The sequence below is a fragment of the Grammomys surdaster genome, unplaced genomic scaffold, assembly GCF_004785775.1.
Source record: "Grammomys surdaster isolate TR1022 unplaced genomic scaffold, NIH_TR_1.0 126115, whole genome shotgun sequence".
NCBI lineage: Eukaryota > Metazoa > Chordata > Mammalia > Rodentia > Muridae > Grammomys > Grammomys surdaster.
The window spans coordinates 935,857-955,419 of NW_021620923.1; the positions used below are offsets into that span (position 1 = coordinate 935,857).

General features: G+C 34.8%; 1 protein-coding gene across 3 annotated transcripts in view; it reads left to right on the forward strand.

Annotated features, from left to right (window-relative positions):
* The window catches only part of Robo2 (roundabout guidance receptor 2), a 497,708-nt gene that overhangs the window by 406,286 nt on the left and 71,859 nt on the right, over positions 1–19,563 (forward strand). For all 3 annotated transcript variants that reach the window (XM_028756254.1, XM_028756255.1, XM_028756252.1), the window contains exons 10-15: positions 2,605–2,810; positions 7,616–7,697; positions 8,091–8,253; positions 10,212–10,378; positions 13,090–13,211; positions 18,378–18,609. In XM_028756254.1, the coding sequence (XP_028612087.1) occupies positions 2,605–2,810; positions 7,616–7,697; positions 8,091–8,253; positions 10,212–10,378; positions 13,090–13,211; positions 18,378–18,609 (972 nt within the window). The remainder of the gene's footprint in view (positions 1–2,604; positions 2,811–7,615; positions 7,698–8,090; positions 8,254–10,211; positions 10,379–13,089; positions 13,212–18,377; positions 18,610–19,563) is intronic.

Sequence of the window (19,563 nt, forward strand, 5' to 3'; positions counted from 1 at the left end):
TTTTTTTTCCTCTTAAAACAAAGCTATGAGGTACAGGGCTTTTGATCTATATACTCTCAGATTTTCTTTTTCTTTCTTTCTTTCTTTCTTCCTTTCTTTCTTTTTTTTTTTTTTTTAGTGGTGAAATTCACTTTGCTTTCCTTTATATCTGGGTTCACATGTAGATTAAAAGGCAATGTAAAATGATTGGAATAGCAATATCTTTCAATACCTGTCCATAGAAAGGCCCAATTTAGCACAGAAATGGTGCAGGGAGAAACAGCACAGAAAGACACTGTCTATGGAGATGTTAAGACACTGGACTGCACCTGCTGGTATTGCAGAGAATTTCCTGCCATGAAATTGAAGGGGAAACCTGTTCAAGGGTTACTATGATGAAAAAGGGCATCCCTAGCTAGCAAGAGGGTTGGTACTTGTGCCTCTGTATTTCTTTAACAGAATAAAAGATAATGATTAACATCAATAAAGTTCTCATGTTTTACATCAGTGAAAATGCCTTAACATAAATACTTTGAAAATAAGATATTTGGACCAAAGTATTCAACATATTCATATTTTAAATATGTATATTAAATATATGTTAAATAAGGGACGGTCATTTATCTTTTTGTTTCTCCAACTTTTTCTTTCAAAATTAAAACAAAAATGTAATGACCATTCTATAGGTTGAGTCAATAAAATTTAAAAGCCATATAGGATGGAATATATTTCACACCTCACATTGACAATAAACGCCACACTGTTGTGTTATCTGAATGGTTTATTAGGGATTTATAACACACAGTTAGAGAAGACCACAGAGTTGTTCACAGATCACTGAAAACCCTAAATGTTCATTTAACCTTTGACTCCAGTGTCATGGAAACCTGTGGTCATCTTTCAACCATAACATCCCTGAGACTGAATTTCTGCTAGCCAGGAGATTTTCAATTACTTTATTGATCAGAGTCATTCAAAAGGCAATGAGCTAGTTATTTAGGTAGCGGGGTGGGGGGAAAGGAATGGGAAATTCTAATTAGTTGACCTTTGCTTGTGTCTAATGATGTCAGAAGTAGGAGAATAAAAGCAGGTTATAAGAAATTACTGGAATTCTGCATGGCCATTTGACTTGAAACAGATATGCTACATTTAAATCTTGATACACACATTTTAGAAGAGTAATGAAGGCCCATTTTCTCCCTTAATTACAGGACTGTGTATAATGTTTTGTGCATTGAGTTTAACTTGAAAACCCATAAAACTTTCTGTTAAACTTTCATTTCTCCAGATTTGTTATATTATACTGCTATACAGCCTTATTCCATTAAGTTATTTTATTTAATTCTAAGTTTAGTAAAATTACTAAAACAGGAGGTTGACATTTTAGATTATGATGCACAGATAATTGTGTTTTGTAGGAATTGATGTAAGAGATCCTGCTTGGCCAGAAGTCAGAGTGTCTTCATATGCAAGGACCTATGTATTAATTTCTAGATCAGTTAAAACTAATTTTTCATCATATATTGATATGTGGAATACATTCAATATAATTTAAATAAGCTAACTAGTGTTTGTTCGTATAATACATACATGTGTATATACATGCATATTTATATGTACAATATAAAATTAAAATATACAAACTTTTAAACATTAAAGAAAAATCTTTAATCTTTTTATCTTTCTTATTATAGTCATTTCCTCTTAAATGTAATTTTTCTAACTTGGGCATGTCAGTTTGACTTGGAGGTAATCTGGTGAATTCTTAAGCAAACACAATATTAAACTAATTCTTTTTCTCTACCAACCATTTATATAATGTCAGACATTAATATATGTTTCTTAAACCATTTAAAATATTTCTAAAAACAATAAATAATATGCTATAGGATTGTGTTTCATAAGCAAAAAAAGCACACTGAACTAGAACATTGTAAAAGTATCCTGAATATTTATTCTGATTATAGGTGAAAATTGAATTTGATTACACCATTCATTCAGGTTGAGTAGCTTTCTCTGTTTTGCTGCGAGTATTAACTCAATAAACTCATTCAAGTGTCATGACTATAGTTTGGAGACCCAGTGTTATGATTTTGTATTTAAATTATTCAAGGTCTAATGTTTTATCATCCACAAAACACATAAGCTCATGTAAATATAGCATTCAGCAACTGCTATGATATGTAGTATTTATAACAAAAAAAGATGGAGTTTAGCTTTACAAGCAATATATCTCATAGGGTTTTTAAAATATGCATGTATATGAGTAAAAATATTAATAATTTATTATTGGCAGCTCATAGATGCTACCAATATTTTTATTTTAATTTCAATGTGACTAAGCTTTTCAATTCAACTCAGTCTTACTAAAAGTCAAAATCTATCCCCAAATCATTCTAATTACAACGAATGTACAGTAAATTAAAACAATAATATGTTCTTAGTGCAGTATATTGTATGTTTAATGTATATAGTTGGAAAATATTATGGATATTGAAAAGGCAAAAGAAGTTTTAGTAATAGTAAAAGACTTTGTGTGTTAACTCTTATTTTTCACTGTCGATATATCAAGACAACTGAATGTCATGGAAGTCTAAATTTTCTGAATATGTCTTTGCCTTTTAGTTTTGACAGATAGACCTCCACCCATAATCCTGCAAGGACCAATAAACCAAACACTTGCGGTAGACGGTACGGCCTTACTGAAATGTAAAGCCACTGGCGAGCCTCTTCCTGTAATTAGCTGGCTAAAGGAGGGCTTTACTTTTTTGGGGAGAGATCCAAGAGCCACGATCCAAGACCAAGGAACACTGCAGATTAAGAATTTACGGGTACGTAGAATTTGGCTTGTTGTTGAGTCTATCCTATCAACAGTTTTCTTAAGGAAAACTTATACAGTGTATCAAAAAAAATCTGACATCAGCGTTTTATGAAAGGTCATGCTACTTCTTGGTTCAACAATAGTTAATTGAAATTATGGGGAAGACTATTGTCCTTTTTGTAAGTTGGCCATGGGAATCCAACTCGGTTTTCATGCCTGCTAAGCCAACACTTACTGACTCCAATTCTAGAAGTAAGAATCTTGAAGAGAGAGTTATAGATAGTAGCAGGCAACTAAACTCATTGGAGAATCAGAAATGCTTCTAGTTACTCTGTCAAGGAAGACGGTGAGGTTCTATGGGTAAACCTGCTTGACGGAGAATAACAGGATGCAACTTGATGTAATGAGTTTATTGAGTTTATGATGTTATTGGAGGTATATGTGGATAGTTAGCAAAGCCCTTAGATTTTTAGCTAGGTTGCTACAAATTTTACATTCAAACCTATTGTTGAGACCGATTCACTGGTGTTTTAAGTGAATATACATGAAATAGATTGATCCACAAAGTGAAATAATGGATCCACATCAAAGGTGACCCCAAGACCTCTGTGATTCTATATGTTTTATTAATTTTTTACTAATATCTAACAACCTTACATTTAAAAACATCAGTGGTTTAAAGCAACACACAGTTTCCTACAATTCCTGTTGAAAATGGAATTGATGGTGTGACATGGCTACAGTTTCTGCTACAATTGTTGCAAGTAATTATCAATTAGGTTTAAGGGTTTGCCAGAACAAAGAGGGAGGATTGACTTCCTTCTGAGCATTGTGGTGTGACAGCTGGTTGCCTAGAGTTGACTGATAGATTAACTACCCATCTTATTCTGTTGGCTGGTGGTAGCCTCTAAGCTCTTGTTATCTAAGTATTCTGAATATTAGTGCTCAAGTCTTATAAGTCAGCATGAAAGTTGCCAATGAAAGTGAGCATTTCTGTCCCTTAGTGCTAAATCCCAGACATGATATCTGTCACCTTTGAGTATGCTATTGGCCAGAACAAGTCTAAAGGTCTCATCTCCATGTTAAAGAGATGAAGGACTGCTTAAAAAGTGGGAACCTGGGAACTCCCATTATGAGAGTTACTTGTCCACTGCTAGCATAGTCCAGTCACCCAACCATATATACAGTACAGCCACTTGCGCTGTGACAGCTAGCATGACAGTAGAGAAGAACATTTTTAAAAAACATAGGACTGGTGATGGAAGCCAGAATTGAGATAGCTCATAAGATACAATATCAAAAAATGGATAATTTCTCAGTGGAAGAAAAATTTTGGTCTGGCACTTGGGCAGAAGTAGGAAACCAAGGTGAAGAAAAACAAACAAACAAACAAAGCCACAAGTGGATGAATAAAGGGGTTTGTGGCCCCATGGGGAGAGCAACAATACCAACCAACCAGAGCTCCCAGGGTCTAAACTACCAGCCTGGGAGCATATAGGGAGGGACCCATGGCTCCAGCTGTATATATAGGGAAGGATGGCCTTGTCTGGCATAGGTGGGAGAGGAGATCCTTGGTCCTGTGAAGGTTGGACGCCCAGTGTGGGGGAATTTGAGGATGGGGAAGAGGGAGTGGGTGGGGGCACATCCTCATATAAGCAGGGGACGGGGATGGGATAAGGGGTTTCTGGGTGGGGGAGAAATGGGGAAAGGGGATAACATCTGAAATGTAAATAAAATATGCAATTTAAAAAAAAAGCAGACTGGAAAAAATGAACTCTCCTTCAGCTTAAAAAAAAAAAAAAGAAAGAAAAGAAAAAGAAAAACTAAATACCTGGTCACATGCCTGATGACCTGAGTTCAGTTCCTAACTAATACAAGAGGGAGAGATGAGAACTGATGCTTGCAAGCTTCCTATGACCTCCCCACAAGATCCTTGACATACATACACATTAGATAGATAGATTAGATAGATTAGATAGATTAGACAGAGAGATAGAGAGATAGAGAGATAGAGAGATAGAGAGATAGATAGATAGATAGACAACAGAATGAATATAATAGAAGTTTTCTGATTCTTCAATTTTTATGTTAAGAAGCAAGAGTAAAAGGTGAAATATTTCACTGCACATTATCCTATGAAGATAATTCTTCTTTTATCATAAAATATATTTACAATTGTACATTTATAAGTAATTTATCAGTGTACTATACATATATTTGTAAAAAAGGAAAATAGTAGATAAACTTTAATAGATCTATATATAGTATTAACATTAATAACAGCAAATTAACTTATTCTAGGTGAAAAATATCACCAAGTTCTGTCAAAGAAAAATAAATTAATATGGAATCTTTTTGATTTGTGCTTTTAAATATTCATCATGAATTTAAAACTAATTTTCTTTGAACAAAATGGAAGTTATTTTAAAAAATTCATATGAGTGCTCCTTCCATAAATATTTTAACCTCTTTCTGAGATAATGAAAGACTTGGATAATGAAGGTTAATGCTTTTTGCGCTGTATTGTTGCATTAAAGGGCTTGTGTGTATGGCTAGTCAAGATCACTAGGAGTGCTAGAGAGAAGCAATTAAGGTAGATGCTTGATGATGTCAAACAAGCTTTGACTCCTTGCACAGGTCTTTTGAGTCACATCTCTAAGATGCCATCCCCAGGAGGCTAGTTTGCAGCAAACTGTCCAAGGAGAAAAGGGGTGACAGAGTGTGATAACCTATTTATTTCCTTTTAATGAAGTTGGTCAAGGATAAAAGACAGGATAAGGAGAGAAGGAAAGTGAAGCCCTCTTGATCAGAAAACGTCCTATCTAAAGTTAAAGCACAGAGAACAAGAACATGATGATGATGCTCATGGCAACACAAAAGTGAGACTCAGAAGCTATTTCGCTTTGATCGGTTCCAAATTGCACACATTGTTCTTTTTCTGTACAATGGCTGCTGTTAAGGGGGGATTAAGACAGGCTTTACCACTTCACTGGTGTAGTGGAGAGGTTTCCTATAGGTCAGAATCTTTTGTGTCTCGTGATTTCCTTTTTCAGTGCCTAAGGCAAGAGAACAAAATATCATGATGGATGCTAAGTTCTCCTAGTCCAGTTAATTGGTATCTGAATCTGTATCTTTTGAGAAGTTGAATATTCCAACACTCATTAAAACCTACCTACCACAGCTAATGTCAGGCCCATATCTCCACACAATGACAGGGGGATGCAGTTAAGACGCATTACCTACATACTCTTCTTTTTACACAGAATAACAAGTGCTACATTTTAGTTCAACAGCTATAATAAAATGCAAATTCTTTTACACATTCACAGCCCATATTCAAATGAACATCCCATTAAAATCCAACCTCAGCTCATTATATTTAGCTTGTGAGTGATGCTTCTTAAATGTAGAGATTCCTAATGACTATAATGCACTCGTAACCACATTTCAAAGGATGGCTTATTCCACAATGGCGACTCCTATCATCCCTGTAAGATAGAAGACAATTGTACAGAGATAGTAGGGAAAAGACTGACATGCTCCAGCAATTTCAACCTTTAGCTAAATATATAATGGCATTTAAAATCAATTAAAGTGGTAGCATGGCAGTATCTTTATGTACTAATGATTTATCTAAGAATCAATTATGAGGCTGAGTCATGGATCAGTTTTGAAACAGAAGGTGTAATATTCCATAATCTTCCAGATTTCATGAACAGACTCATGCTCATCATAGAACTTAAATTTTTCATCTTTTGTTTGCCTTAATCTCTTTTCTTTGGCCTTTACTCACATTCATTTTTTTCTACCCCACCAACCTATTAGCAATAAATGTTAGTACTGCAAGCCACTAAAACCTGAACTTTATGAGGACCCTTGATTTTTATGTTTTATTAATATTCAGGTTTTTGCAGAGAATTTTTTTTTTTACTTTTACATTTGTTAAAGTCAAATTTTGATCATATCCTCAACTATTCTCAAAGTCCTTGGCAATTCTTGATGAGCAACAAAAACATTTTAAATGAGAATGAATTTGGATGTTTTAAATTCGTTTTTTAAAAAAACTCTGTAGTTTGGCTCCTTCTGAGTTTGGTCCTATCAAAATGACAAAGCTTCATATGCGTTATTTTGTTCTTCTTGTTTTGAGTTCTTTTGTTTTTATTGTTATTTTTTACTTAGATTTTGTTGTTGTTGTTTTGTTTGTCTTGAGATGATACCACTTTGTTATTGAGTGCTACACTGGTGCCATTTACTTACAACTAGAGAATGCGCTCCTTAAATTATATATATACATATATATGTGTGTGTGTGTGTGTGTGTGTGTTCTTTAAAATATATATATACATATATATATTCTTTTAAAATGTATTTGGAGTCTCAGAGGTATGGTTGTCTCATTATCTGCTTAGTCCTAGATACTTGCATTTATTGAAATGAAATTTCTCTGATACAGAAAAGCCAGTCTTGCATTTATGAGGCATAGCATGCATGTAGAATTCTACATGATTCTAAGTTAGCTCATTTATATCTGACAGTGACACAGTGGAATCCCACAAGAAAATGAAGTTAAAAGGTAAATATTACAACAAAGGCAGGAAAACTTAATAAATAAAGCTTATCAGACAAATCACTTTTAGTTGAAGGAATATAATTTTGAAAACCTTTAATAGCTGTGATAACAAAAGGTTGCTTAAATCACTCACTCATTCACACACACACACACACAAATACACACATGATTGACTCTAATTCTTGCTGAAAACTGAATACTTACATATTTGTCACAATTGATTTCTTTCTTTTCATGTGTGCTAGATTTCTGATACTGGCACATATACTTGTGTGGCTACAAGTTCCAGTGGGGAGACCTCCTGGAGCGCAGTGCTGGATGTAACAGGTGAGTTCTTAATGAATGTTATATTTGAATAACAAAGTAATGGTGGATCAAGATTTTGCATGCATTGGATGTAAATCTATGTCACTTTTAATGTCAATTTTGAATTTGCACATTAGTTAGCACATAACGTCGCGTCCAGGGAATTCCACGCATTCCACCTCAAAACCTTGTTGCTTGATTTCTTCTGAAATACGAGTGATTATGTTGATTATGCATAAAAGAGAAGGCTACATTTATTACAACGTAGGAAAACCAGCTAATAGCTTACCATCGTCTGATTTATGAAGATGAATTGCACACTGTCAAGTCAATTTCTTCAATGTTTCCTTCTTTTGAGCCTTATTGTCTGCTTACAAAATCAAGAATGAAGTTTTCTCTGTCTGCTGCCTACAGAATCTGGAGCAACAATCAGTAAAAATTATGATATAAATGACCTCCCGGGGCCACCATCCAAACCACAGGTCACTGATGTTACTAAGAACAGCGTCACCTTATCTTGGCAACCAGGTACACCTGGAGTACTTCCAGCAAGCGCATATATCATTGAGGCTTTCAGGTATGAGGCAATTCCTGTTTCATTTCTCCATTAGACGTTTGTCTTAGCTACTGATTCCTCCAATCTCACCTGAGCCATCCTGATGCTCTATGTTAAGGACAAAGACATGTACATTAAGAATGTCCACTTAATTTTGGCTATTCAGAATTAGATATAAAACTTTCACTTATAAATTATGTAACAAGATTAAAAATAAAATTCATTGTTTATTGCTATGTTTACAAAGAGGGATTTTGTAACATAAGTACCCCAGTTTTATCTTGTATATACATACTGTAACACATTTTCTTTTGCCTATACTCTGTATGCTATAATTTATACAAAGTAGAGTTTAGGATAGTATACTTTCTCATCCCCCATTTTTGTACATTCTCAGACACCTTTGAGTGTTTTAAGTTTTTCACATACACATACATATATAAGTTTTTCATACATACATATATATGTATATATACATATAAGTATATGTATGTATAGACTTCATACTTGAGTGAGAACACACGTATTATTTTTGTCTCAGTTTGAGAAATTTTTCTTAACAGGATACTTTCCACATTCATCCATTTTCTGATGAATTCATAATCTTATTTTTCTTCATAGCTAAGTGAAATGCCATGTATATATGTATCACACTGGGATATCAGACCCAGGAAGGATCCTCAATTACCAGACATATAAACTTATTAAAGATATTCAGTGTATAATGGCACACTAGGTTTGGGAGTATTTATTCCTAATAATTAGAGCACACATGTAAAATAATTCTAATATTTCTGTTTCTGTGTTCTTGAGGAAATCTATTGGATATTCACGCAAGAAATTGAAAAGCAAGTTAAGAAATCAATTCCATGTGCTTATAGATGTTGAATGAAAAGATACGTATTTCATTGTGCTATACGAAAATGCCATAATGAGTCCAGAGGTGTACTTCATAAATCATTGAATTTTATTTCATTCTCAATCTAAACATAATCAATAAAAATTGGGAAAATATATATGCTATAGTTTTACATTCAGTTTCATTGTATTTTTCTTTGATGGTTCACAGTTTGAAAGATAGCCAATTTGCTTTATCAGCATCAGGATAAATAATCACCTATTCTGTTAAGTTTTCCTACACCATATTTAAGTTAATGATAGCTACATATTTTCAAATTTTAAAATAATATTTTTCATTACTCTGTATGCTTAACGTTTAAGCACTTTTGATTCTAAAAATTACAAAATCCTAAAAGTTCCCATTTTAAAATTATTTTTAGCAACATTGCATTTGACCTTATATATAGCTTTCTAAAATAGCATCCATTTGTAGCCAGCTTTAGAAGGGTCCACACTCAGAATCTGAGTTATGTCATCATTTAGAGATGAGAGATCACAATACTATGTAATGTAAGTTTTTATTAAAAATGTGACCAAGGGGAAAATATTCATTACATGCTTCCTCTCTTCTTTTACAGATATGTAGTTTTAGAAGGCTCTATTGTAAAATTGCATGCGGAATTGATGCAAACGAAAATACACCTTGTTACAGGAAAATTTATTGGCATAAATTACTCTGTAGCCCATTTATTCTTTCTACAGGTTAATTCTTTGCAAGGTATATACATATGCATTTATGAGGACCATATTTATTGTATAAATTTGATGTTGTGATTTTGGCTCTGTTCCTTTTACAGGTATTCATTTAGTGGGCTGCTGTGCATTTAGCAAGGGCTGTCATATCTCCTGGGCTGAGTTTAATTTTGTTGTGCATGGCACTCCGTTTAGGTGGGCTCGGCTTTGTTGTTGAATAAACTGAACTCATCCAAATGTTTCATTATTGGGCTGAACACTTCAAGTGGCGTGCGTGTGTGTTCGTCTGTTTAATTTTTCAGCCATTGACCTTTGTCATTGACACTCAACACCATTTGATATTGTATTATGAATATTTGTTAAATCAATTTCTGTTCTTATTTCAGCCAATCAGTGAGCAATAGCTGGCAGACAGTGGCAAACCATGTTAAGACAACTCTCTATACAGTAAGAGGGCTGAGGCCCAACACAATCTACTTGTTCATGGTCAGAGCGATCAACCCCCAAGGTCTCAGTGACCCAAGCCCTATGTCGGATCCTGTACGCACACAAGGTAACTGCAGCAGCTGGGAAAGATTACTGGCTTTAGTAGGGCATATCAACTTAAAACAAGAGCAAAGCAAATGTGTAAATGCTGATTGTACATGATTTCTCTGGATTTTGTCCATGGAAGAAAATATTTTCAGATTGCCTTGCTATGATGTGTGCTTTCAAAGCTTTAAAGCTAGACATAGGTCAAACAAACAAACAGTTGGTATTTATGTAGTAAATGAGAATCCCCAAATTGAAAAAAAGTTACTCCTTCTTTATTACACAATAGATAAAAAGAATAAACCCTTTAAAAAATGGATGTCCAGACAGAATTTTTAGAATTACTTTTCTGTTTATGGGTTCTATTCTACAACCCACCGAGGCAGGATGTATACACATACACATACACACATACACACACACACACACACACACACACACACACACACACACATGTGTATGGAGACAGAACCTGTCTCCATATATATATGATCATTTCAAAGAGACATTTATTTCAGAAAAAAATAAATAAACCTTTCTTTTTGGCATAGGTGACTTTTCTGACTAATGTACCACCATCAAATAGAATAATAAAATGACTAATTTCAAAATGGAAATTTTTGTCTCCTCCTTTTCTGTAACCTGTGCTTTACTATAGGCAGGGGTGGAGAAGCACTTCAGAAGTCATGACACAGAAGTCACTGCTATGCAGGAATAATACAGAATGCTGTATTATCCTTTCCTTCCCTACTAGTAATAGAAGGAGTAGTACAATAGAAAATGGGGCCTTCATTGTTTGTTACAATCTACTCCCCACAGAGTTCTTGAGAAAGGGTTAATTATTTTTTATTTGTAAGAGCTTTTGAAAGAGATATAATTCAAGTAGTATTTTTATGCTATGAAAGGCACCATGCAGCCATAAAATATTATTATAATTACAATGTAGTTCAGGGGTAGTGACTAGCATGCCATTATCACAGAGAAGGGTGCGGTAAAGGAATGAAGTCAAATACAGTCGTCACGTGATGGGAACGTGGCTGACATGATGACAGTTGAGGGAGGAGGGGATGGTATTCTGCTTTTGTTCTCTCCGCCATAGTATGCTTAATTTTCCATGATGATGAAGGGTATGTAGGTAAAGAACCTGTCTCCAGAGGGAGAGAAAGCACAACAAAGACTTTGAAGACCTGAAAGTAGTTACATTTTACCTCATCCCTATGCGACCGCTTTTATGTGTCTGGATTGAAGGAGTAAAATTAAATGACTGAGTGTGAAATGGAAGAGATATATGTTTTTTTTAAGTCAAGAAATTTCAGACTGTATATTAGCTATACCTGTGGGGATAGCAGCCATTGTTGTGGGTACAGCTGCAGATCGAGGTAGAGAAAGAGCAAGGTTGGGAGGACCTCCTGTGTGATGCAGTCTCGCATACCTTCATGATCCTGAATAACCATGCCTGTCATGAAGTCTTGACTCAGAATATAACTCTCAGTAGAAAGGTCAACAAAGATTAATGGACTAATGAAGTGTGTGTGTGTGTGTGTGTGTGTGTGTGTGTGTGTGTGTGTGTGATAGAGAGGTAGGGAGAGAGGCAGAAAGACAGAGAGATAGAGAGATAGAGACAGAGACATAGATCAAGACAGAGACAGAGACCAAGACAAAGACAGATCTTGTTCCAACTGAGAAACTTCACATATCTGAAGACCTATATTCGTGTAACAGATAATTCATAGGAGAATTCACGTGTTGTGTGTGAATATCAGATTTATTTGTGATGTTACATATTCATCTGTTTGGCAATCTACAAAGCACTTCGTTTCATAGAGCTCATTGGCTTTTGAGGTGTGAGTTTTCAGTTCCTTTAATAAGGACTAACTTTGAAAATCGTTTACTTCATTAAACCTTCTAAATACTTGTAGGTAAATATGCATTAGGACACATGTACATCAGCAAAGGTTGATAGTATTCAGATAAAGAACCATCTTGCTCTAAATCAATTCACATTTTACTTTGTTGTTGACGTCGAGAATGAAAACAGTGGAAATGAAAGAAAATTACATTATATGGTTTCTAATTATATACATACATCCTGGATAAAGTTAGCACAGTCAAGTTACAGCTAAGATATAGACCTCTCACTTCTGTAAGGGTGTTGCATTACAAAATGAAGAAAGAGCAGAAGAAATTAATAAAAACACATTTAGAATTGGACATCTTTAAATCAAATAGTTCTGGAAAAACTTTACCTTGACATGGAAATGTGTTGCTTAAAGAGCTCTAATGGCATATTGTAGCATTTTTACAAAACAAAAAAGCCCTTTAATTTTTAATTTAAGATAGTGATAGTTCTTAGCTTACAACTTGGAAAATACTTCAATGCTTCATATCTATATAGAAACAATCTTTCCAGACAAGAAGTAGGGTACAGTCTCTAGTCTAACTCAGAATCTAATGATTCCCTTCTATGTGGGGACGAAGAATTACAAAGAATCTTGAATATAAAATTTTGATGAAGATAAATATAACAAATTGTACCAAACCATCATGGAATGCATATACACATATACACTTATTTTTATATACATAATGTGTTTATATTTATATGGCAAGTTGTTTTATATCATGACATATCTTAATCCATCTGACAATTAGTTCAACATTGGATTATATCAAATGTACTGGAAATTGCTAATGAATTTTGAAACTAGGAATGTGTTTCTCCTCTAACTACAGATATCAGCCCACCGGCACAAGGAGTGGACCACAGACAAGTGCAGAAGGAATTAGGAGATGTCATTGTTCGTCTCCATAATCCAGTTGTCCTGACGCCTACAACTGTTCAAGTCACATGGACGGTAAGTTTTCATGGATTATCTTAGGCTTCATGTATACCAACAAAATCTGTTTGGATTTTTTGTAGGCAAAAAAAAAAAATGGCAAGTAAACCTTAAACTAAATTTAAAACACTTGTTGTTTTAATTCAAGGTAATTGAAGAAAACAGAGTAAAATACTCAATAGATAAAACTATATGAAGAGTAGAAAGTAAAAAGTTTGTAATAGAAGTACAACCTTCCTGTCCTGACTTCTAAAAGATTTACTGAGCTGCAGTTAACATGCTAAAGTCACAAGGTTCAAGTGAATACTTTTAGCATGATGAGTGTTCTAAGATGATCACCAAAGTCAAAATTTAGAATGATAAAATCATCCCAGATTGAAACCCTGTGCCCGTTCATAACCATTCCCTCCTGAACCCACCCTCATCCTACATAACCCAATAAATTCCATGTTGCTGTAGATTTCATCATCTGGAGTGTAGCTGTGTAGGGAATCACAGCAATCATTTTTGTATCTGGCTTCATTCATCCAAAAAAATGTTTCTGAGTTGCATTCATGTTACAATAAGTATCAGTATGTAATTTCTTGCAGTGTACACATATAAAATCTACTAGTCTATTTTTCTATGTGGAGCAGTCATAAATAACTGTTTTATAGAGAGTTCATATATGCTTTTTATATCTTTACTTGGCAAACCTTTGAAATATTTCATTTCCTTTGCTACTATGCATAATATTTCCACAACTATGTGTAGATAATATTTATTGTGGACATTTTCATTTATCTTTGGTATATTCCCAAGGATTTTTACCAATGTGTTAACTTGACAAGTAATATTTTGTTGAACATGCTAAATGCTTTCTAAATGTTCATCTATTCTAGCAAAGATCATCATAGTATGCTGATTATATTTTCCAATTTCCAAATATTTTCCAATTTCTCTCCCATTCATCAGCACTTAAGATTTTCTATCTTTTAGGTTGTAATCATTTTCGTGATTCATTGTTATGATTCCAACTTCCATTTTTTCATTAGTAGTTAAGATATATTTAACTGTATGTACCTGTGGTCGTTGTTTTGGAAGTAGCTAGGACAAGGAAGTTAGTTCAGATATTTTGGTCATCCTGATAAGCATCCTGTTTAGAAACAGTGATCATGGGAGTGTTCATGGAATTTTGTTTACTGCCTTGCTTGTAATTTGACTACTTGTTTTTATTGTCTTGCTTGTTTCTTGACTGTTTGCATCTATTGTATTGCTAGTCCTTCAACCTAGAACTGACCTTAATACTTACATGTAATTAAAGTGATATAAAATCTAAATAGAGGAGGAAGATGGGATAGGGTAGTTCTAGGGAGGAGTAATTGCGAAAGGGAATGACATCTGAAATGCCAATAAATAAAATACCTAGTAAAACAAAGTTACATTAAAAAAAAAGAAAAAGAAAAATGATGATTTTATGGTGGTGGTGTTGTGGTTCAGGAGCAGAGATACTTAGAGACCCTTGCTTAGGGCCAAGAGTACTTTATCAAAATTAATTTTAGAACCCCACTAATACAAAGATATGGCATTTAGCAACTGGCTCACCCAAGAAAATTTTGGATTTCCTATTCAGGTAGAGGCTTTTATTCTCTTATATTTTTAAAAATGAAGCTGTTGGCAGTGAACACAACTTTTTGTAGTTCAGTAAAAACATTGATTTGAAAGTTCCCTATCCCTTCCTTTTTAGTATGTCTTTCTAAAAAACAAAAAAACAAAACAAACAAACAAACAAGCCAACAAACAAAAAAAGCAAAGATGCCCAATGAACGCATATTTAAATGCATTAAATGCTCATCCCCATACCACAGACTACAGGGTGCATTCACTAAAATGCATGATTTCATTGTTTCCAGTGACTCTTGGTATCTGAAGAAAGTAAACATCCCTAAGCTCAGGAAGTTAAACAGGTAAAATCAATCAAAAAGTTAAACAGCAAAAATCAAATCAGGCTCCAGGACTGGAAGACTGGACTTCTAGGTCTTTCTACTTAGTCCTTAAGGCAGAAGCATTATTAATATACCATAACTGCTATTTTTTTTAACTTAGGGATTTAAACCCCCAAGAATTTGTGACTATTCATTGATTAGAGTAAATACTAAAAGAACAACCACCTTCTAATCTGATTATTAATAAAATTAGTAACCAGCATGAAACATAACTTGGGAGTGACCAGTGTCAGGATGAGCTAGCCTCACTCAGTGTTCTTCAGGTTTTAAGGTCAAATTTCATCAAATTCCTCTTTGCTTTCACCTGTAATAACATTTCCCTCCCTCTAAGCAGTGCCTCCCAACCGCACAAAATTAAGTTAAACTCTTGCTATTAAGTAGACCATTACTATCCACTGGTTGATGGCAGTGCTCAGTGGAGTGAGCGAGCAATGCTGTGTAGTAAACATTAGCTTCATAAAGTACCTAAAACACTTAATTAATGAAATCCAAACATGGATAAAACCAATTTGCCCTGATTTACTGACTCCCTTCATCTCCAAACAGCTGCTTAATGTTCTTCTTAAAAACACAGCTTGCCTCCTTCAGTATTAACAAGCTATTATTGTGAGTTATGCCTTTCTTTCAGTATATAAATTCACTTAAAGGGAACTCAGACAAGTTTATAAAATGTAAACTTAATATTGTTTTAACATATGTGGCAAGGATTGTTTTTTAAACTCTGTCAGTTTTGATGAAATGCCCTTTGATTCTCATGAATTTAGTTTTTGTTCTTTGGTTGTCTAATTTTATGTCAGAGCAACCTCTGCTTTTCAAAAATCACATCAGTTTGTTACAATCACAAATTGGTAGCATGACTGAGCATTCTATGATCATACAAGAGCCTCCTTGTTAGACCTTAATTTTTATTGATACTACCTCATAATGATACAGCCTCTAATTCCTGAGAATCTTTGTGGGTTAAAATCTGTCAACTGGAAAAGAAATTTCTATTTTTTTGAGACTCATCTATCAACCTAAGATTTGCTTGTAAGACACACATGAGTATTCAAAAATGCTTCTAGCAGGGTCATTCTATAGAGGAAAAAACCATTCCTTTGTTCTATTCATTTTAATTGAAGTTTTGCAGGTTTTTTTTCATTTCTTCATGAAAATACTAATGTAACTTATTATTCATCAATTGGAAGCGTTCTCTCAAAAAGATGTAATACTACAACTGAACAAGTAAAGATTACAGGTTACTTTATAAAAGAAACAGCTTTTACTTATAGCATGCATATAGTTGAATTCTTTAAGCCATAGTTAAAAACTCATATTCTTTATTTTTCCACAACTGCCTTGAAATGAGGTCATTTCATTTATTTTTCACTAAATTTTACACTTTGACAGTGAAATGGTTGGCTTCAAGCTTCTTAGCATTTGGCTACTGAGCTATAGTATGGGGTATTGATTGGAGAAGCAGCTATGGGAGCTTATGTTCAAATCATGCATTGACAAGGCAAGGCAAACCAGTAAAATGATTTGACGTTCTTTTTGTGATTAAAGCTAAAACCTGAAAGCCATTTCTTTCCGTAACTGAAGCAACCATAAAATCTCTAAAAAAAAAAAAAGAGCCTCAGTAGAGACAGATTCTTCAAACCCCGTGTAAGCCCAAATTGAGACAAATATCAGCTTAGAGACAGAACTGGGTACACAATCCTACCACAAACTGTGGAGTTCTTGGTAATTGCTAGCAGCTGAAAAAGAAAGGGTTATTAAAATATGTGTATGTAGCCATTGATAAGTTGAGCACTCTCCAGTAAAAGACCATACATCCAGGAATATTTCGTCAGTACAAACATGTCTTTTAGAAGGATAATTTTTTTTTTTTTTTACAAAAAAGTTCATAGTGTTGGGTAGGAAGGGAAGCAAGGAGAATCCAGGAAGATTTGGAGGAGAAGCTAATATCCTCAAAACACATTGTATGAAGCTTTCAAAGAACTAATAACATTTTGAAAAATGTGTCTTTAAAAACAAATAAAACAAACAAACAAAATGTAGATAAAACCTATGGGATTTTTAGACAGTGAGGAGGAGGAGGGCAAGCACATGCTTGTCCTGGCACTATTCTCAGGACTACTCAACATCCGTCACTGAGCTTTGCCAGAGGCTGTGCTGGCTGACCAGTAGGCCATGGTCTCACCTCCTCCATGCAGGTACCCATCCTCACAACTGGGATTTGTTGTTGTTTCAATGTAAGTTCTAGACTCGAAGTCTGGTTTTCAAGCTTACAAGGGCAACAGTTTTCCATCTGAGCTGTCACCGAGGCATCAAAAAAGTGAAAAGAACATCTTACTCATCTCTCAAATTCAAAAGCTCAAACTCCTAGTTAAAAGTAATAGCTGCTATATAATATAGGAAAAGCCATAGAAGTTGTCAAAACATACAGAATGGTAATATTTGAGGGGAGAACTTGGTAAAATGATGTGCTTTGATTTGAACATCATTGAGAACTAAGAACTTTCATACTCTTTAAAACATAACATGATGTCACAGCTGTGGTCTCACCTATGGCTTAGTCAGACACAGGGCAGTAAGAATTCCTGCTTCATTCAGATCACAGAAGTTGTGACTTCAGGGAGATTGTCCGTACTCTAACCTAACTTCCTTCCTTCTGTAGACTTTCTAAGTCCCAGTAAATCATAATTGCAGTATTTTCCTATGATTATTTGTTGTGGCTGTACCTTGACAACTAATTGGGTGATTATTAGCTAATCCCCTGAAAACTAAGAAGCCTTCCTCCATTGCCCATTTTCCTGCTCAGAATTTAGCCAAGTTTTGGCATCTATCAGTATGAAAAACACCAAAAGCTTCTGAATCAGAAGATAGTAATGAAATGATGTTACCAAATGGCATATTCCATATTTTACCAGAAACATGGGAATTGCTCAATGCAGGAGAATAGAAAACAAACACAAAACAAAACTCCAGCTTAGATGTTGTGAGGTATTGTGAGATGAGGACGTAGTTGGCCTACTCTTCTCTTTTGAAAGATTTTAAAATAACAGTTTGCACATGCAATTGAAGAACGTTATTAGAAGCAAGGTGTTAATGAGAAGACCTTGTTGTCACTCAGATGGCCATGTGGAGGCCAGAGAGGGGCAACATTCTCAGCAATGTCTTCCTTGATTTTTTTGAACTGTACTATGCCGTTTTGCAGGTGGACCGACAACCCCAGTTTATTCAGGGCTACAGAGTGATGTACCGTCAGACTTCTGGCCTACAAGCCTCAACTGTGTGGCAGAATCTAGATGCCAAAGTCCCAACTGAGAGGAGTGCTGTCCTTGTGAATCTGAAAAAGGGAGTGACTTATGAAATTAAAGTCAGGCCATATTTTAATGAGTTCCAAGGAATGGACAGTGAATCGAAAACAGTCCGTACTACTGAGGAAGGTCAGTAATGGTCTTCAGTTAAAAAAAAAAAAAACAACTTGTATTTAGCCTGTTTCTTTTATACTTCTTGCTTATATTAATTGGAAGACCATAAAAGGATCATATATGAGTGAATCCAGGAGTGTAATTTTCTCCAAATACTCTCAGGAAAAAAATGAAGTGAAATGGTGGGAATACACGTGTGTGTGTGTACACATGTATTTGATTGTGTGTGTGTGAATGAGTGTGTATGAGAGTGTGTGTGAGAGAGCATATGAGTGTCAGTGTTTGTGCAAGTGAATAAGTGTGTATGTGAGTGTGTGTGTCTGTGTGAGAGTGTGTGTGAGTGTGTGTATGTGAGTGTGTGTATGAATGTCTGTGAGTGTGTCAGTGTGAGAATATGTGTGAGGTGTGTGTGTGTGAGGGTGTGTGAGGATGTGTGAGGGTGTGTGTGTGAAAGTATGTGTGACTTGTGTGTGTGTGTGGTTTGAGTGTATGTCTCACAAAAAGACCAAAATGAAAAACAAAAGAAAAAATAATATTAATCTTTTCTTAAAAGTTGGCCCTATACCTTCAGCTTTAGGACATTTGAATCTGATCATAATATACTCCTATGTTTTAATGAGGACATCACTCATTTGGCTTCAGAAGACATTCTGTAAGACACTCACCAAACAGTCTTATGGTGACCACTGATTGAGGATATAGTGAAGCCTGGCATCTCTCACTCTGTTTTCTTCATAGGGAAGGTCAATGTAAGCCACCATCTCTTCTTTGGAAGCCTTTTTGACACATGCTTTGGCCATCTTCTTAGAAGAATTCCACTTCTCTGTCCCATATTTAGAACAGATTTACCACAGATACTATGATGTCAGCTCATAGTGACACTTTAGCCAGTCTTTTTACTTTTAGTCAATGAGAAGCTTTTAGTGGATGTTGCCCTCAAAGTAAAAACAGTGAGAACACAACTGTACT